General features: G+C 34.6%; 1 protein-coding gene across 2 annotated transcripts in view; it reads left to right on the top strand.

Annotated features, from left to right (window-relative positions):
* Positions 1-21,872, top strand: part of BAIAP2L1 (BAR/IMD domain containing adaptor protein 2 like 1) — a 131,724-nt gene that overhangs the window by 11,569 nt on the left and 98,283 nt on the right. For both annotated transcript variants that reach the window (XM_074207113.1, XM_074207114.1), the window contains exon 2: positions 18,753-18,828. In XM_074207113.1, coding sequence (XP_074063214.1) covers positions 18,753-18,828 — 76 coding nt within the window. The remainder of the gene's footprint in view (positions 1-18,752; positions 18,829-21,872) is intronic.

The raw sequence follows: 21,872 nt of genomic DNA, 5'->3' as shown, positions 1-21,872 counted from the left end.
ACTTCTAAAGTTCTTAGACAAGCATCCTCCATCTTTCACAATGTTAATTCTCTCTGATTCTTTGAAATTAGACATTTATCCTATCACTCTATTGAGACCATAGCCACCTACAACCTCCCAATCAAGAAATCAGAACTCAATCTCCTTGAACTCTCTTCAACTTTTTATCTGTGATTTTTTTTCTTTAGGACAGTGGGGTTAAGTGACCTGCCCAAGGTCACACAGCTAGGCAGTTATTAAGTGTCTGAGGTCATATTTGAACTCAGGTCCTCCTGACCCCAGGGCCTGTGCTCTATCCACTGTGACACCTAGCTGCCCCTCCCTTAAACTTTTTACACAGCCTGCCTTCAACTTGATATTCTTTCCTCCTTGGGTTTCAGAAACAACCCACTTTTCTGATTCTCCTCTGACTTATCTGTATATTTCTTTTGTGCCATGATTTCCTTATGACACCTTAATGAGAATATTATCCAGATTTCTGTCCTTGTTCCATTTCTTACCTCTCTGTATATCCTTCCTCAGCCAATCATATTCACTTCCACAAGCTCAACTACCATTACCCAGGAGATTACTCCCAAAACTTTATCTTCAATTCTTATATTTTCTCTGTATTTCAAACCCTTGTCTCCTACTCCCTATGAGTTATCTCTACCTCCAGTATCTCAAACTCATCATAGAAACCCAAACTGATTACCTTTCTCCCTAATTCTTGTCCTGTTTCTCCTTTTGATTTCACTATTTCTGTCTATGATCATATTCATCCACTCTCCCATGTTTGAATCTCTGAGGTTATCTTTGCTATGTCCCATATTTCTCATAATCACTTGGTTCTGCTTCTGAAACCCTGATGATCTATTCCTTCCTTTCAAGGTCCCACTATCTCTTTCTTAATTAAAGTCCTCAATTATTTTTGGCCGTTCTTTTTGCAGTACCTAAGAACTAGATGAAAAAGGACTTCCTTATCATTGGGGAATGATTGAACAAATTATGGTATGCAAATATAAAGAAATACTACCGTGCTATCAGAAATATAGAAGAAAATGGTTTCATAGAGAGTAAAGTGAGCAAAACTAGGAGAATAATTTATTCAACAACAGTATTACAAAAACAAATAATTTTAAAAGACTTAGGAACACTGATCAGGGCAATGATTAACCAATTCCGGAAAATTGAAAATGACACATGCTACTCCCCTCTGATAGAGTGATGAGGGACTCAATATGAAGAATAAGATAATTGATTAAGAAGAAGAAAAAATTATTATTAGTTGGAAAAATTAAAAAGAAAAGACCCTTGCACCTGAACTATATTAAAATAGCCTTCTAAAAGGTCTTTATACTTCCTCATTCTCTCTTGAAATCTCCCCAGAATAATCTTGATTACATGTGGCTCTGATTTTATCACTCCTGATCAAAGATCCTGGGTAGTTCCTTATTACCCCAAGTAAATTTCAAATTCTTTTACTTGATATTCTGGGCCCTCTACAATCTGGTTCCTCCCCATCTTTTCTGTCTTCAGTTCAGTTCTACAAATGTTGGTTACATCAGATTGATTGTATTTAGAGGCTAGAGAGAAGGAAGGGAATAAGCATTGACTAGGTCCTAGACCCTGTGCTAAGTACTTTCAAAATATTATTTTATCCTCATAATAATTCTACTGGACAGTTAGAGTTAAGGCACTTAAGTTTAAATGTTTCAATATGTTTCAAATGTTCAAAATGTTTCAATGATCTTGGACAAGTCACTTCAGTAGTAGTATTATAGTGCTTTAAGACTGGCAAAGGACTGGATATGTGTTACTTTAACTCTGATCCTCAGTTTGCTCATCTTCAAAGCGAACAAATTATAAACTACAAGAGTTCTTAATCTTTTTTGTTTTGTGGGCCCCAATTTAGGGAATTCTATAAGCTCCTGATCAGAAGAATGTTTTTAAATGTCTAAAATACAAAATACATAGTAATACATTGTAATCCTTTACAAAGAAAACTATATCAAAATGCAATTATCAATTTTTTTTAAGTTAATGTACCCCAAATGAAGACCTCCTGGTCACTAGACAATCACTCTAAGGTACCAGTTCAAGCATTTGTTAAATGCCTACTCTATACCAGCCACTTTGCTAAGTACTTTTATAAATATTATCTCATTTAATCTTCACAATGATATAAGAAAAATACTTTTAACTGCTAAATAAAAATGAGCTATTCCTTAGCCTTCCATATTATATGCTTCAGTCAAATTAGACAATTCTCTGCTCCTGAACAGCTTTATCTCTATACTTTTCCTCAGGCTGATCCATCTCTGTCTAAAAGGTCTTCCTTTCCCTTTTTATCTGTTACATTCCTATCTATTTTTTGAGGCCCAACTCAACTACTACTTCTTCTATGAAGTTTTCCCAGATTCCTCCCACCATTCCCAACTCCTCCCCTAGTCTCTCCCCCCCCCCCCCCCCCCCCCCCCCCCCCCGCCCCAGTCAAAGTAGATTAGTTAGGGAATAGCAAAAACAAAGTGATATGTGAGGTCTGAGTAATAAAATAATTTTTAGAATTTTATTCTATAAGCTTATGGGCCATGTCTTATCTAAACTTTGTCTCCCCTAATACTAAGCACAGTACTTTGTAAACTGTACTTCATACTGGTTAACTTTAATTAGTGAGTTTTTAGCCAAATTTTCTGGGTTGGTTTCTATTTTTTTTTTTGAACAGGCTATCACTCTTGCTGTCATTTTTTTAACATTCTTTTATTCACTATACACTTGGTCATTATACTGCATTAATGCTACGCACCAAGTTCAAGACTTCTTAAGGTGATAGATAAATTCACCAATATAATTTCATGTGTATTGCTAAGAGTAAAGAATATGACACTAAAAAGGACATAAGGAATAGAATACATTTTTAAAAAGATAGTTGACTTTAGTCACTTTCAAATCTGAATGATATTAGATCAGAGGTGCTTCTGGAAGACTTAAAAATTAGTTATTTTAGATCAGTTCTTTTTTTGTCTTGTTTAATACTTTTTTGCTTTTGTTTGGGGAAGAGGATGGGGGTTTTACTGGTGAGCAAATTTTCTCTAGTATTGCAGATCAGCACCTGCTTGGGAATTTATATGGTGTGTGTGTGTGTGTTGTGTATCAGAAGCAGAACTTTAACCCAGGTCTTCCAAACCCAAAGCCAAGTTCTCTCTATACAGTCACGTTGCCTCTCATTTAAGTCATCCAAGCTCAAAAACTTGGAATCCTCTTAGATTCCTCACTCTTTCTCTCACCATCTATATTCAGCCAGTTCACAAACTTTGCAACTTCTCAAGTTCTTTAGATTCCATTATTTCCTGTACAACTATGCTAGAGTATTCTTTTTTAAAAAATTTATTTATTTAGTATTTTATTTCTCCCTGGTTACATGTAAAAACAATTTTTAACATTCATTTAAAAAATTTTAAATTCCAAATTCTCTTCCTTCCTCCTGCTCTACTCTCTCATTTAGGAAGCAAGTAATTTGATATGGGTTATAAATGTCTAGTCTTGCAAAACATAGATGATATTCTTAATGCACAGGTCCAGTTATCATTCTTCTGCTAAAAACGTCTCATAGACTCTCTGTCAGATCTTAAATGCAGTATGGAATCCTTTGCCTGATATGCCAGACTCCAACATACCTTTCCAGCCTCATCTTAAATTATACCCCTTTAAATATGCACTGTTTTACTCCAAGGACTACAGTGACTCTTCATGATTGCCCAAATTCCTCCCACTCTATTTTGCATCTGCATTCATACCATTTCATTTGCCTAGAATTTCTATTACTATATTTCCCACCACCACTACGACTACCACCATTCTCTGTTGAAATATTGTTTATTCTTTAAGGCTCGCTTCAGTTACTGCTTCTTTAATGAAGCCTTCTCTAATCTTCCTCTTCCATTCAAAGCTAGAGAGATCTGGTCTCGTAACTTTTTTTTTTGCTTCGCCAATTCATTTATATATCCTAATTTGTATTATGGTTATTATATTTAACTTAGTGCCTTTTGTTTGAGAATTTTAGTTAAGGCTATAGAAGCAGAAACTTAAATAGATTAAAAGAAAAAAATAATTACAGGGTTTTTTTAAAGTTTTTCTTTTTTTAATATGGGGAATTGAGTGAAGAATATTTGTCAATTATAGATAGCCCTCCTCAATTGAAGTCCAAAGTCTAAAAGAAACAATACCCCCAAATCATTGCCTAAGTAAGGAACTAGTGAAGATCTGACATCCTTATAAAATCTAAAACTTGGAAACTGCCAAGAGTAAAAAATGCCCACTTTCCACCACTTGAAAGCTTTTTTGGCATTGACCCATAACTATAGCACCCCATGGACCTTGAACCAGTGTAATTTTCTGCCTTTAAACTGTAGGTAAAAAATTTTAATGATCTTAGCCTATAACCAAGTGTAAAACCTTTTTCTAGTATTTAAAATAGAATCACATTTTTGCAACTCAGTAGTGAAACTGAATCTTTTCAATTGCCCTTGCAATTTCTTTGATTCAGTTACTTTATTTTTAATGTTTTATTGATGCTTTTTTTCCATCAGTGTCACTTCCCTATAATCCCTTTCCTCCTTCCTTCCTTCCTCCCCATACCATGGAACCTTCCTTTATAACAAAGAAGTACAATTAAGCAAAAATAAATTGGCACGTCAACTGTCTGACAAAAGTTGCTTCATTCTGCACCTATAGTCTGGATCAAATATGAAGTCTTCAAATGGTATTCAAAACCTCTCGTAATCTGCCTGCTTCCTATTTTCAAGTCTTCTTATATCTTACTCTTCACCCTCTTATTCCAGTAACACTTGTCTTGTTGTTCCTCAAATACAATCCATCACCTCCCCATTCTGGGTATTTTCCTGAGCTTCCATTTTCCTTCATGTTTTTCTCCTGTTTTGTTGGCTTTCTGTAAGCCTTAGCTAAATTCTTAGCTCTACAAGAAATCATTCTCAACCTTGCTTAATCTCTCTAAGACACTTCCAATTTATCCTGTATATATTGATTGTACATAGTTGATTACATGATGTCTGCTATGTAGGATGTGAACTACTTGAGAGCAAGGACTGGAGATGCATAATCTTGTGCAAAGGACAGCAGGGAGGCCATTGTCACTAGATTGGAGAGCACATTGGCATGAGTAAGATCTAAGAAGCCTGGAAAAGTAGGAGGGGGCTAGGTTATTTGGTTTCAGGCCTTTCTTTATATCCACAGTTTAGTACAGTGCCTGGTCTATGTAAGTATTTAATATTCTAGAATTAAGACATTAATTATTATTAATTAATTATTCCATTGAATTGAATTAACTCAATTCTTTGATAACAAATAACACTTCCATTATTTATCTTCATTATTATTGTTCAGCCTGGTCTGAACCCTGAACCCCTTTGGGGTTTTCTTGACAAAGACACCGGAATTATTTTCCATTTTCTTCTCCAGCTTATTTTGTAGATGAGGAAATAACATTAAGTTAACTTGCCCAGGGTCACACAGTTAATAAGTATCTCAGGCCAGATTTGAATCCAAGAAGATAAGTTTTTCTGATTCCAAGCCCAGTGCTCTATCCACTGCACTACCTAGTTGCCCATAAATCTTCATATTGGGTAAGAAATAGTTATCCTGGGGCAGCTAGGTGGCACAGTGGATAGTGTACTGGCCCTGGAGTCAGGAGTACCTGAGTTCAAATCCAGCCTCAGACACTTAATAATTACCTAGCTGTGTGGCCTTGAGGAAGCCATTTAACCTCATTGCCTTGCAAAAACCTAAAAAAAGAAAAAAGAAATAGTTATTGTGAATGGTTAGTGGTCAAGAATTCTTCCTTTTACTTTTGATAAATAAGATCTTGCATGTATTCTGTTTGATTCAACTACATATTCCAATCATCAGAACTTTTCTGTAATTTTGACAGAAAAAAAGTAGGGAATTTGAAACTTTGGTACTAAATTATTCTAATTTTTTAAAAAAGCCGTTTACCCTTGAAACATACCGAGAGTTGTTTTACTGTGAAATGATAAAACAGCACAAACTAGCTTCTGTTTCCCATGCTTGGAAGTCTCTCCTTCACTTTTTTTTCCCCTATTTTGCTGGCTTCCTACAAGCCTTAGCTAAATTCTTAGCTCTACAAGAAAGCTTTCTCAACCTTTCTTAATCTCTCCAAGACACTCTCCAATTTATCCTGTGTATATTGATCATGCATAGTTGATTAGATGATGTCTTCTATGTTGAAATATGAACTACTTGAGACCAGGGACTAGAGCTGCATAGTCTTGTGCAAAAGACAGCAGGGAGGCCTTTGTCACTAGATTGGAGAGCCCATTGGCATGAGTAAGATCTAAGAAGCCTGGCTCTCCCTGACACAATCTCCCTGAGAGGTATGTCTTACCAATTTTTTGTAAGACAATCTATATTTTCAAGGAATATACCAAACCCAGATTATTTCTCATTTCTCATCTGGCAGCACTACTTTGGGGCTTCTCTGACTTTTCTACTGGTTCTTGAAGTCCACCAAACTTTTCAGTTTTCTTTTACACAGTGTCTTCCCCATTGTTGCTCTTTGGTGGGGCAAAGACTATTTATTTTCATATTTGTGTCTCTAGCACATGGTAGAAGCTTAATAAATATTGACTAATCTTGAACCAACCAGATGACACACTAGTGGGAAAGAGACCTTAGGTCTCAACCGAGCACAGAAGCATTTGTTCAGAATATAGGGAACATTTCCTCTTTAACATTGCACAGACATCTTCCAGTGGCATGCTATTAAGAGATGTCAAGGCAATAGAGTTCATAAGTTAGAAATCACTAGATTTACTGATGCTTTTTGTTACAGCAATGTACCTTCACAGCCCTCATCCCCACTTCCACTATCCAGCAATAGAATCCTCAGTTATACCAAAGAAGTATACTTCAACAAAATAAACGAACAAACTTGGCGGTCATGTCTGAGATTATTTCCCTTCACATTATTTCTCTCCAATATTTCTTCGCCACTGAAGGGAGAAGTTTTTACTGAAATAATTTCTTACCAATCAGAAACCCCCATATGTGATAGAAAAAGAAGAAAGGAGGAAGAGTTGAAGAGAATGTTCAGGATAAAAAAAAGAAAACGCCACTCTTGTTTGCAGCTGAGGATTTTTAATGAAAACTTCCTAAGAAATAGCCCTATATTTTTGCATTGAAATGAAGTTATTGGGGCAGCTAGGTGGTGTAGTGGATAAAGCACCGGCCTTGGAGTCAGGAGTACCTGGGTTCAAATCCAGTCTCAGACACTTAATAATTACCTAGCTGTGTGGCCTTGGGCAAGCCACTTAACTCCATTTGCCTTGCAAAAACCTAAAAAAAAAATGAAGTTATTGTTAAAACAGTTTCAATCTGGGCAGTATAGCTTTTGGATTTCCTGCTTTATAAATTGCCTGTTTACATATCCTGAAACACACAATTTAGTTGAGTTCTAATTAATACAGGAAAAGAAAAATCACCAAAGTGGTGATTATAAATGCTTTCTTGAATTTTCCAGAAATTCAGAAAGGAAACATATCATTAATTTCTCTGGTTGATTTAAGTTTCCAGTAGGTGCCATTTTGCTTTTGTTTTTTATTTCTGTAAATATGTTCCTCATGTTTCCTTACGGCCCAGGAAATAAAAGGTATCCATATTTGGAATATTTTTATGGGAAGGAGAGCTGTCTAATCTAATAATACACAAGACAGGATCTAAGAAAGTGACCTCATGGAAAAAAACAGGTCTGGCAATCCATAATCTTTAGGGAGACCTGATATTTCTCTTTCTGAAATCCTGTTATGGTTCACTAGGTAGAAGCTGAGTCTAGTGATTATAGGTTGGAGAGTTATTATATGATCTAATGAAGCTGGAGGCTGTAGCCTTGTTGTCACACACTCAATTTTCTTACCTAATTGGCCCACTGGGCCATAGAATGTATCAGCAATGCTTTCGAATGTGTTAGCTAAGATAAAGAGCAGCCAAATATAGCTGATTGACCTGAAGATAACCATCTCTAGATGATCCAGATACATTATTTTGAAGTGCTACTGATAAAGCAGAGTCATATAACAGACATTAAGCATAAATCTTGACCCCACTTCCCTGACTTAAAATGATGAAAAATCACTCATAGTGAATTAATCTAGGGTGTAAGTGTACACTAAAGATGAAATCATTAAAATAATGTATAATGTAAAAACTATATCAAAAGTATGATAGTCCAGATTGGTAGATATTGAAAAATCATATTTTGTATCAGAATATATTTTAGTATTTGCATATTTAAATGAATGTCATAATTTTAATATTCAAAAAACTTCAGATAAAATTATTTTTTCCAGCTTCTCCATCTTATTCTAATTTTTCATGCTTCCCTTTCCATGCTGCAGAGGTCACATTTCAGAAGAAACATGTTTACAAGAACTTCCCTTTTCCTAAATTTACTTATTAAAGGAAAGTAGTATAAACATAGTAATGTTATCAACAAGTAAGAAAAGAGGTGAAGTGAAAAAGTATGCTGTATTTGAGGTCAAAGTGATCTGACTTTAGATCAGCCTTGTATCTTACTGCCTTTTTGACCCTGACCAAGTTGATTCACTTCTCTGTACTTCAGTCTCCTTATCTGTGAGAGAGACAGAAAGATTAATATAAATGATCTGCGATCCCTTCCAGCTCTTAAGTCCTGTGATTCTAATAATACTGTGAGTATCCTTTAGGTCAAAGTCTACATGCGACCTCAGAAACTGTCTAATCCAATTTGTATAGAAATGAGTATTTAACCTACAACATAAATAACAAATGGTCATTTAATTTTTGCTTGATGATTCCAAATGTTTAAATATATATTTTATCCTTAACTGGCATGACAATTTTTTTTCACTTAACCTTTGTTAAAATGGATTTTTAATGGGGGGGGTTTGGGGAGATCACATCATCCACATTTATCCCCTGTATCCTTCCCAAAGAACCATCCCTGTAACCAAGAGAGGAAGAAGATAAAAAATAATATAGTAAAATCAGTCAACAAATTGAAAAAATCTGATGGTATATACCTCTGCAAAGTAGAGGGAAAGAGAGAAAGAAGATATAATCTTCTGTTTCTTCTTTAAGGTTGCTCTTTATAATTTTGCTAAATTCAGTTTTGACTATTTTGCGATTATTCTTTCAATTTACATTGTGTACATTGTTTTTCTGGCTTTGCTGCTTTTATTTTGTGTCAGTTCATGCAAGTCTTTATATCCTTCTTAGTATTCATCATGATCTTTTCTTAAAACACATTAAAGGATTGTAGTTTAGCCATTCTGTTATTGATGGATGTCTACTTTAGTTCCAGTACTTTGCTGCCCCCCCAAAAAAATGATTACATGCCATAAATATTTTGGTGTATATAGAATCTTTGTTTTTATCAGCAATCTCCTTATGGCATATGCCTAGGAGTAGAATCTCTTGAGTCAAAGAGTATGGACATTTTACTCACTTTATTTGCAGAATTTCAAATTGCTTTGCAAATGTTCTCCTTAAAGTGTGGGGGAGGGGCAGGGGAAGAGATTGTAAAGTACCTTCCTTTACCCCATAAGATACAGTTGATAAGCTATTCTTTTTTAGGGCTGAGAGTGAAGCAGAAAAATGGGAGATCATTTGCTTCCCTGTGAAATGAGGGGTTTGAACTAGATTATCTCTAAGTTCTCTTAAATATTATGTAATTTTGATTGGATAAAATTAAAAAGGTTCTTCACAAACAACCAGTACAGCCAAAATTAGAAGAAAAAAAGTAAGAAATTGAGGAATTGCAATGAGTTTCTTTGAAAAAGTTTTCATTTTTCAAAAATGTAGAGAACAGAACCAGATTTGCAAAAATAGTGGCCATTCCCAATTTATAAATGGTCAGTAGATATAGTTTTCAGAGGAAGAAATCAAAGCTGTGAATAATCATGAGAAAAAAATGCACTAAATCATTAATAATTTGAGAAATGCAGATTAAAACAACCCTGAAATATCACTTCATAGTCATCAGATTGGCTAAGATGACAGAAAAATTGACAAATGCTAAATGTGCTGTGGGAAAATGCATACATTAATGTACTGTTGGTGCAACTGTGAGCCAATCTAACCATTCTGGAGAATAATTTGGAACTTTGCCCAAAGGGCTAGAAAACTACACATACACTTTGACCCAGCAATACAGCACCATCTAGTATAATAGAGTAGGAACTTAAACATTTGACTTGTAAAAAGATGGGAGCAAAATTTGTTTATGAAAATAGCCATATTGCTAGCTGACTAAAGAATACCCTTTAAAATATCTAGTATTCTTAATATATATATTTTAAAATAGATTTGTTTTGGCATGTCATTGGCATAGAGAATTCCCAGGGTGGATATTCCCCCCTCCTGGTAGTTACAATGACTCTTCTGCATCCTAATAGTCTTAGAAAATAAACTTTCACTCTTTTCAGATGATGTGACTTAGGCACTAGAAAAACCAACTAAAAAAACTACTTGAAACAATTAACAACTTTAGTAAAGTAACAGGATATAAAATAAACCCACATAAATCATCAGCATTTCTATATATGACCAAGAGCAAGAGTTAGAAGGAGAAATTTCATTTAAAGTAACTGTAGATCACATAAAATACTTGGGAATCTATCTCCCAAGACAAAAACCCAGAAACTATATAAACACAATTACAAAATACTTTTTCAAACAAATAAAGTCAAATCTAAACAATTGGAAAAATGTCAATTGCTCATGGTTAGACTGAGCTAATATAATACATATAACAATTCTAACCAAATTAAAGTACTTATTCAGTGCCATTCCTATAAAACTACCAAAAAATTATTTTATAATATTAAAAAATAGTAATAAAAATAGTCTTAGAAGTGAAAGAACTTGCACCAGTCACATAAGTCAGTTTATAAACATTTATTGCCATGTTTACATAGCAATTAGAGTGCCTACTATGTGCTAGACATTGGGAATACAAAAAGAAGCAAAAGACAACCCATCAAGGAACTCACATAGGGACTTTAGAGGTCACATGGTCCCTGGACTTCATTTTGCAAATGAGGCAAGTGAGACCAAGATAACATAGGTAAGTAAATGTAGAGCTAAGATTCAAACTTTTATCTTCTGATCCCAAATCCAGATACCGGCTATCTTCTGCCTCTCCTTTTGCCTCAATCTTTCCTAACTTTGGGGTCTTTTTCCAATGGGTCCCATCTGAAGCAAAAGTATGAAGCAAAGTATTTAAGTTTTAGTATTTCTCCTTCTAGTGAACAGACTGAATTAATTTCTTTAAGGATTGACTGATTTGATTTCTGTGTTGTCCAAGGATTTCTCAAAAGTCTTCTCTAGCACCACAATTCAAAAGCATCAGTTATGTAGAATTCTGCATTCCTCATAGTCCAACTCTCATAGATATATATAGACAAACCATAAGTTTGACTATAGGGATCTTTGCTGCAAAATCTGACACTGCTTCCATTTCTTCTCCCTCTATTTGCCAAGAAGAGCTGGGACCAGTTGCCAAGAACTTAATTTTTTTGATGTTAACTTCAAAACAGCTTTTACACTCTCTTCTTTTACTCTCACCAAGAGGCTTCATAATTCTTCTTGACTTTCTGACATCAGAGTGATATCATCTGTGTATCTGAGATCGTTGATATTTCTTAATTATGACTTTTAATTAATTCAGTCTGTTAAATCACATGATGCACTCTGCATAGAAGTTAGATAAATAAGGTGACAATAAATTTGTATTGTTATACTCTTCCCATTCTTAAACCAATGACTTCTTCCATGTTTGTTTCTAACTGTTGCTTCTTGACTCTCATATGGCTTCCTCAAGAGACAAGTGAGATAATCTGATACTCCCATCTCCTTGAAGATTTGACACATTTTATTGTGACCTACACAGTCAAAGGTTTTTGTGTAGTCAATGAAGCAGGAATAGATGTTTTTGTAGAACTCCCTTGCTTTCTCCATAATTCAGCGAAAGTTGATAATTTCATCTCTAGTACATCTGCCCTTTTGAAAATAAGCATGGTCTTCTGTTAATTCTTGGTTCACATGTTGCTGAAATCTAGTTTGAAGAATTTTAAACACAACTTTACTGGCATGTGAAATGATTGCAGATGTTCAGTAATTTGAACATTACTTGGCATTGCCCTTCTTTATGATTGGGATGTAGACTGATCTTTTCTACTCCAGTGGCCTCTGTTGAGTTTTCCAAATTTACTGGCATTTTAACAGTATCATCTTGTAGGATTTTAAATAGCTTAGATCAAATTCCATCATCTCCACTAACCTTATTGTTAACAGTGCTTCCAAGTCCCACTTCCCTTCATTCTCTAGGATGTCTGGCTCTAGATCAGTAACCATACCATCATGGTTGTCAGTAATGTTAAAGATTTTGTACTATTTTTTTACACATTCTTGCAACCACTTCTTATTCTCTTCTGCTTCTATGTCCCTATCATTTTTTTCTTTTATCATGCCCATTTTGCCTGAAACCTTTCTTTGATATCTTGAATTTTTCTTGAAAATATCTTTTGCTTTCCCATTCTATTATTGTCTTCTATTTCTTTGCATTGCTCATTTAAGAAAACCTTCTTATCTTTCCTTACTATTCTCTGGAATTCTGCATTCTGTTGGGTAATCTTTCCCTGTCTCCATTCCCTTTTGTTTTCCTTCTTTTCTCACTATTTGTTTTATTTATTTAAGACAATGGGGTTAAGTGACTTGCCCAAGGTCACACAGCTAGACAATTATTAAGTGTCTGAGGCTGAATTTGAACTCAGGTCCTCCTGGCTCCAGGACAGGTGCTCTAACCACTGCACTACCTAGTTGCCCCTTTTTCTCAGCTATTTGTAAAAATTCAAAAAGTTTTCTGAAAAAAAATTCTTTTTCTTTGGGTTTTTTTTTGTTTCCTCTCTAGTATTTCCAACCTCTGTCCATAGTTTTTCAGATGTTCTGTCCTCCAGATCTAATCCCTTAAATCTATTTGTCACTTCTATTTAATATTTATATAGGATACTGTTTAGATCATCTCTATGTAGACTGATGGTTTCCCTTACTTTCTTTAACTCAAGTCTAAATTTTGTGATAAGAAACTTATGATCTGGACCATAGCAAGCTTCAAGTCTTGCTTTAACTGACTGAATAGAACTTTCTCCACCTTTGGCTACAAAGTATATAATGAATCTGATTTCATTACTGACCATCTGGTGATGTCCATGTGTAGGGATACCTTTGGAGATGTTGAAAAAGAGTATACAAAATCCATACCACTTAGCTGCTCCATCCTAAAAAAATTACTTTTATATATATATTTTCTTACATAAATATGTATTATTTCTCACTATTAAGCTTCTTGAGGGCAGGAATTAGTGCTTCATAAATGATTACAAATGAACAAAAGAATGAAAGGAAAGCTGCTTCTCTCAGATTCTTTTTTCTGAAATTAGCCTTAAGATAAAATAACTAAAGGAGATTACCTCAGCTGTAAAGGAACAACAAATTAGAGCTACAAACTAATCAAAAAGTTGAAGCCAACGGGTCACAAATGAAATTCAAAAGTTAAAATTCATGGCAATTATTCCAAAAAACTTTAATAGCTTTATTTATTTATTATTTATCACATATGGGAAAATACTGACAGATCAAGTAAAATGTTAGTCATAGAGAGTTAGTGTTAGGAAAGAGAGCTCATGTTTGAAAATTTAGGTCAAGATTGATAGAGGCTAGTCTGAAGGTTCATGTTCTGGATTGAAATGAAGCAACATAGTCATAGGGGGCAACTTGGTGGTACAGTGGATAGAGTAGCAGGTCTGAGTCAGAAAACATGAGTTCAAATGTCTCAAATCAGAAACTACCTGTGTGACCCTGGACAAGTCATTTAACCCTGTTTGCCTTAGTTTCTTCATCTGTAAAATGAGCTGAAGGAAAAAAATGGCAAACCACACCTGTATCTCTGCCAGGAATTCAAATGCGTTCATGATGAGTCAAAGAAGGCTAATAATGGCACAACAATATATTCATTGACCACCCAGCAGTTTACAAGGAAAGTTTATTTAACTATAGTATAGAGAGCATATTTAGCAAGGCTACAGAATTGTCCATAACTTCCCTTCCTTTATTGGTCATGCTGGCACATTGGTAAAGCAGAAAAAAAAAAAGGAGCTCCAGACTTCTTGGGGTAACTTTTGTACTTCAATTACCAGAAGCTACATCAATGGGTACAGCCTTAGTCCTAGTCCCCTAGACCACTTAACTTTCAAGGACAATTTTACTTATGTCTCTCCTACCCCCCACCTTTTTTAAAGGGGAAAAAACTAGTCTTCTAGTACTTGGCAAGGGCTTTTATATATGTTAGTCTTACCACTCTATAGCATAATTTCAAGTGGTAAAATATATATTTTACATTTCAGTAATTTCATGTTGTAATAACTTTTGCTTCAAAAAGCCTTTGTTTTAAAAAAAGAGAGAATTAAAGATAAGAAGAACCAAAGGCTTCATTTATTCTGCTTTAAGAAACCTTAAATTCTGTAACCCATGGAAACAGTGTAAAGACTGGCAAACTGCCTTCTGTGGGGGGGTGGGGGAGGGAAGTAAGATTGGGGGAAAATTGTAAAACTCAAAATAAATAAAATCTTAAGAAACCTTAAGTTCTACAAAGAATAGCATAAAATTTATTGTTGCATACAGATCAAATCTGGCCAGCCTAAAAACCTAGTAGAAAAACCACTCCTAATAGTCTTCATCTGCCAACATTTATTTTGAAAATAATAATAATAAAATAATGTCTTCTAATTCTCTAGTATTTTACTTTGGAGTGAATCAAGTATGATGTGGATAATCTGGTATTTAAACTATAAGGTGAAATTTTTCAGCCAATGAAACAATTTCTCCACCATCATCCCTTTTTGAAAAAGTCCTCAATTTTTTGAGACATCCTTTGAAGAGAGACAGAAGTTCCAGGTAGGGTATATGAATGTCCTGCTTTTCCTCACCGTCAACCAGCACTCAAATTTGTTGTTTTGTAACCATGGTTACACCATGCCCATGTTCCTTTCTAAGAGGGTGTGTAACCTATTCTGGTTTAAACTGGCACAGAAAATGGAATTCCTCACCAAGCAATGGATAGTAGTATATATAGCATTTTCTTCTATTTTAAAATAATAATAATCCCACTTAAATTTATCCAATATCTTATGATTTCTTTAATCTTTGAGCAAAATTCCTTTCTTGAAATTAGTTTTGTTCTCTGTGACTAACCTAGATCAGAACTGTAAAATTTCAGCTATTTAAACCTTGTAAATCACTATTGTTGATACTACCTAGGTCCTGAACACTGAAATAGGAGCTCTTGCTCTGCTCTTAATACTGTTTTCCTTGTATTTATTTCCCTTCTAATCTAGGGATATATTCAAATCACAAGTGTATTAAAACTATAGAGTTATGAGTTTCAAGATGAAGGTAGTGACACTTATTTGCTTAGTTGCTGAGTTTCAAACTACATGTGCTACAGCCAAAATAATTGGATTAATAGCCAAGAGTAGCTAGAGAAATGGATTTTCCACTCTCAAAGAAGCCAGGATTACTGGTTTTCTTTTTGCATTTGATTTTATAACTAGACCTTAAATAATGAAAACTCAGTGTGTGCACTATACTTTCAGACCCTTCTGAAATGTTTTCAAGCCCATCATATAACTACTCTGAAAAGTTATATTTAGACTAATTTTATTGGGGGAAAAATCATCTGATCTGAGTTGAGTTGTTTGCTTGAAAAAGTTTTTAATAGTTTAACTTGAGCTTAAAATTTCACATAACTGGAAAAATCTTAATATTGAGTCATTTTAAAATGAATTGTTTTGCCCAAGATCACATCATACAGGGGCAGCTAGGTGCTGCAGTGGATAAAGCACTGGCCCTGGAGTCAGGAGTACCTGGGTTCAAATGCTGTTTCAGACACTTAATAATTACCTAGCTGTGTGGTCTTGGGCAAGCCACTTAACCCCATTTGCCTTGCAAAATCCTAAAAAAAAAAAAAAGGATCACATCATGCTTTAGCAGTAACATCAGAGTCCAGATCTTCTGGTTTCCAATCTAGGCAATGCTTTTTTTCATTGCGTCAATCTGCCTCAAAGTACCATTTTCCCAAGACTATAAAAGCTTCAAGTAACAATCTGTCCCTTACTTAAAAGTCATTTGAAGAGCTACCGGACTGCATCGTATAATGAAAAAAATACAAATTGGACTACTGTAATATAAGAAGCACTATGCAGAATACTAAGCTATGCACTAGGAGAGACCCATAGCTTGATGATAGTGGTGGTACTGCTTTTCTTTTTGAAACAAAATCTATCTTTCCCAGGACCACTCGCTGGCTAATTCTTCTATTAATTGGCATAGGAACTTAAACCGGCCCTGCTTTGTTTTCTGACACTGACTAGTTTTCCCCATTTTAGGCAATCTGGTACCCCTTCTATTCCTGGGGTTTTACCATATTGGTATTGACCTTCGCAGCTACTCTATTGTCATAACCCATTGCAGCTTCAAATTGTCAGGCTCAAGCAGTACCCACCCCCTTGTTCTACCACTCCTAGGTAAAGCTCTATTAAGACATGGTCCTCTGTCTCAATGAGCTTCTGTTTCCAATTATATGGTTTTTTTAATGTTTCTTAAACTGAACCTCAATTTCCATAACTACAAAAACTGAGGAAAATCCTTGTTCCACCCATTTATCTAGGAAGAATTCTGTAGTTGTTGTTCAGTTTTGTCTAACTCTTTGTGACCCTATGGACTGTACTATCTATGGGGATTTCTTGGCAAAGATACTAGAGTAGTTTGCCATTTCCTAAACAAACAGGTTAAAATGGCTTACCCAGGATCTGGAGCTGGATTTGAACTCAGGTCTACCCATCTCCAGGTCCAGCCCCTTATCCACTGAGTCACCTGGGTACCTAATAAGAATTGGTTGATATTTGTCCTTCATTCTCAAAGACTATGACATGCAACATGAAATTAGATTTGAGTGAGGGGGTCCTGGGTTAAGTCACTAGTCCTATTTTCTCCTCTAGAGCCATCTAGGTCACAGATCTGGATCAGGACAAATGTAAAGCAATCAGGGTAAAGTGATATACAAGGCAGTTAGATGGTGCAGTGGATAAAGCACCATTCCTGGAATCAGGAGAACCTGAGTTCAAATCTCATCCCAGACAGTTGTCACTTACTAGCCATGTGATTAAGAATATTAAAGGATTAAATACTACCTCTGAGGAAATTTGAGTTACTTATAAGAATATTGATAAATTATTTTAAAGTAATATATGTAAATATATATCTTATTCAAAGTAACAGATGTGAATATATATTGTATTCGAAATTCAATTTTTTTTTTGGTTCAAATAAAGTTCAAAAAAAAATATTTTTCTTATTCAGACTTCTACTGCTGGGTATATCTTATCCTGAATAGGAAATATATAAAAGATCTAGATCTATGAGTGTTTACTGTTTTTTCTCACTCATCTCCCTTTCCTACATTTTTTGCCTGTTAGATGAAACACATCTAAATTAGAGAATAAACAGTAATTAAAATGACCTAATTTGGATTGTTTGAATGAATAATATATATACATATACATATTTTCCACCTTTCTGTGGCAGAAATTGATTATTTTGTGTACACACATATGATAATAATACATAAATTAGAGGCAAAGTCACCAAAATTTACATAACTAGGCAAATTCTATGGAAAAATTGTTACAAAGTATTAAATGTTTGTTTAATCAGGAAATTAGAATATTAAACAATAATGTCACTTAAACTTCATATTTTCTATACTTATGACTCATTGTCATTTTAGGGTTATATTTGAGATAACATCAATGCTCTACTTGTCTTATTATTACTACTTCCATTTGTGTTGTATATGTGGACACTTTTGAAATTATGATTATAACCACTGTAATGGCTGGGATACAACAGGCTAGGCAATATATTACCTTTGACAATCGGGGAAAAAAATGATACTGTATCATGATAGTACATAGAGTTTTTGTTGTTGTAGTTATTTATTGAGCTTTTCTACTCTAATAAAAGCCAAAAGTTTTAGCAGTTTCTATGATAGTGGAATTAAACACAATCAAACAAGTTAGCTAGTGATTGCTCTTCTTTTAAAAAACTAGAACTATAGAGGTGGCTAGGTGGCACAGTGGATAGAGCACCTGCCCTGGAGTCAGGAGTACCTGAGTTCAAATCTGACCTCAGACACCTAGCTGTGTGACCTTGGGCAAGCCACTTAACCCCATTTGCCTTGCAAAAACCTCAAAGAAAAGCTAGAACTAATAGTCCCTGACTTGTTTAAACACCAAGAGGGATCCTTAACCTTGGAGACTGGTTTTCAATATGAGTTGCACCTTCACATTAACGACTTGAATATCAGCAACATACACCATTTATAGTAGTAGGTCATACTCAGCCCTTAGGCACCTGTAACTGTGCCAGTGCTACAGTCAACATGACAAATGCCCTTATTCAACCAAATGAGGAAGTAAACGCTATTAATTATTTTTAGACCAAAACCCTTTACTTTCTAATTGATAGTGGTTACACTTGTATATTACATAGTCTAGATCTTGTGTAACATTCAGTCAGTTCATGTGAAAAATCTATCAATGTACTTAGTTTACTTTTTAACTGATTTTTATTTCTTTGTTTTTCAGAATGTAGTGGAGCAGTTCAATCCTGGGCTACGGAACTTAATAAACCTAGGGAAAAACTATGAGAAAGCTGTTACTGGTAAGTGTTTTTATTATTATCAGACTTTATGAGATACAATGGCTTACATATGGTAGATGAGCAATAAATATATATTATTTAAAGTAACATTGATATATATAATATTTTTAATGCAAAAAAATCAGGTTGCTTTTTGCTAAGTTGTGTATTCCAGGAAACTAATTTCTTTGGAAATAAGGAAATTATATCTTTAATAATGTTCTGTTGATATGGCTGTAGTATTTATATGAAATTAGTCCTAGTGGAATTATATTAGCCCCCAGAAATTTTTTTTACTTTAAATCTACATATTCCCCAAATTTTCCACTATGGAAATTATTAAATTTTTCAGTCATGGAGCTGGAAGAAGCTTTTCAGTCTAATAACATTTATTAAGCCCCTACTCTAATCAAAACACTATTTTAGTCATTGGGGATGCAAAGATAAATACAAAATAGCTCTAGGCTCTTTAAAATTTACATTCTATCTGAGAAATAAAAATTGTAAGGATCATAGAACTAAAAGAGAATTTAGTGAATGTCTAGTTCATTCATCTTATTTCTACAAAGGAGAAAACTAAGACCAAGAGAAATTATATATCTTGTTCAAACAACTATTTAGTGTCAGAGCTGGGACTAGGACTGAGTTTCCTGGCTGTCAGATCAGTGGTCTTTCAACTATAATGTGCTATTCTCATTATTATATAAGCTAGTTCTCATCTTGAAAAATAAACCCATAAGTTTTATTTTTAGCCTGAATCAAAACAAGTGAATTAGTAGTCATTTTTATATCATCTTGAAATTATTTCCTAGCATCTAGGTTTTCATTTTGAAACAAAATGAGTTTAATTTTAAACAAATTTGAGTTTTATAATATCTGTGTGGAACAAGTTGTTTACTTTGTTTAAATCCCTCATCCTAAAGGGGTTTTATTCAGGAATTCAACAACTTTCTAATCAATTTTATTTTTCTTTTGAAAAAAATTACTATGACTTCTTTAAAAATTACATTCTTCTAATCAGAAATTGACAAAGGAAACTTCAACTTAAAACAAACTATTAAATCAATATCTGAACAAAGCATTTCTTTTCCTGAAAATTATATACCCAAGCTATCCATAGAACCTTTTTTGCTCCTTCTTCCCCTCCCCCTATTATAAATTGCTTTATCTTTGGTGCATAATTTCTGTTTTGGAGATCTCTGAGTGATTGTGAGAATTCCAAAAAAAAAATGTCTAGTACTCTATCTAGTTGATAGCATGAATCAGAAATGCCTTCCCTTCTTTCTCAAGGAATTCATCACTTGGCTAAAGCTTTCTTCTTTAACTCAGTCATAGTTCTCTTATTTGGAAGATTAAATTTTGCATTTTGATGTCCCCTCACACACCTTGGCCTCCTAGTTCCTCAATCTGTCTTTACAATTCCTTTCTCTCAATCTTTCATTCTCTCTTCTCTCTCAGCCTATTAATCCTATTCAAGCCTCACTTTTCTCCATTTGTAATCTTGACCCTTTAGGCAACCAATTCAACTTTGGACTATTCTGTGTCTTTAAATCCCTTGATCCTATGTCTTATGGAATCTCAACCCTGAGCTCCCCACCCCCAACTGTCTTTCTCACTTCTACTTTTATGTTGCGGAATGTCACTGGAGGAAGTCTTAGAACCATGCCACCTGGAACCAACAAACTTAAGTTAGCCTATCTCAACTGGGCCTTCCCTGTTGACTATATGGCAATCTTTTTGTTCTTCTAAATCTTCTCCCCTTAACCCTAAACTGTCCCATATCTTCCCAACCTCATCAGAGCAGTTAGTCACATACTTTACTGGAAAAAATAATTTGTCTGGCCTTTAAAAGCTCCCTCTTCTCAGTTCTATACTTCACCTTCTCTCAAAATCATCCTTCATTCTCTCCTCCTTTATATCAGTCCCTGAGAAATAAGTATCTATTCTCCTTAATAAGGCCAAGCTTTCTATTCCATCCACTCATGACTCCTCAAAAAAAATAGCTCTCCAAATAACTCCTCTAATGTTCAATTTTTCTTTATTCATTGACTTCTCTCTGCCTAAAAATAGATTCAGATCTTCCCTGTCTTTAAAAAAAACCCTTTCTTAACTCCTCTATCCTCTCTACTATCATCCAATATTTTTCCCTTTCACAACCAAATCTTGGGAAAAAATTGTCTACCCTTGTTATCTCTACTTCTTCACTAGCCAGTCCTTTCTCAATCCACTGCAGTCTGGCTTTTGACCTCGTCACTTAACTGAAATGTTCTCTCCAAGGTTATATCTCTTAATAGCTAATTCCAATAACTTTTTCTCAGTTTTAATCTTTCTTAACTTCTCAGCAAGATTTGGTACTGTTGACACATTTTGCACTCCTCTTCCTTGATACTCTTTCTTTCTTGCAAGGCAATTAAGTTTAAATGACTTGCCTAGGGTCACACAGACATTCTCTCTTTCCATGGTTTTCATGACACTGTTCTCTACTAGCTCTTCTCTGAATGACTTCTCAAACTCTTTTTCTGGATTCCCATGCATGTTCTACTCTATCTTCGGCTTTCTTTCCTTTAAGTGATCTCATCAGTTACCTTCAATTCATTCGTGTCTATGCAGGTGACTCACAAATCAATATATCCTGGACCTGATCCTTCTCCTAAGCTCTAGGCTCACATTTCCACTAGCCTGCATGGCATGTCTTCCTAATCATTACATAAATATCTCAAATTCAATATATATCCAAAACAGAAGTCATTGACTTTCTCCTCAAATGCACTCTTCCACCTCACTTTCTTAAATCTATGGAGAGTATCATCAGTTACTTAGGTTCCCAATTTCAATAATTATACCCCTCTTCACTCTTCTATACTTGCATTTGTTCAGTTGTGGATCCTTGTTTAATCTGCTTCTATAACATCCATTCCTTTCTCTCCACTCTTACATCTACTACATTATCTCAGGACCTCATTAGCATTATTGTAATAGTCTCTTCATTATTCTCTATGCCTGCAGCCTATCCCCTTTTAATCCAACCTCTAAACAGCTGACAAAGTGGTATTTCTAAATGATAT

The sequence above is a fragment of the Macrotis lagotis genome, chromosome X (genome assembly GCF_037893015.1).
Source record: "Macrotis lagotis isolate mMagLag1 chromosome X, bilby.v1.9.chrom.fasta, whole genome shotgun sequence".
Lineage (NCBI taxonomy): Eukaryota > Metazoa > Chordata > Mammalia > Peramelemorphia > Peramelidae > Macrotis > Macrotis lagotis.
Note: the sequence above shows the minus strand (reverse complement) of the source record. Positions and strands in the feature narration are given on the sequence as shown.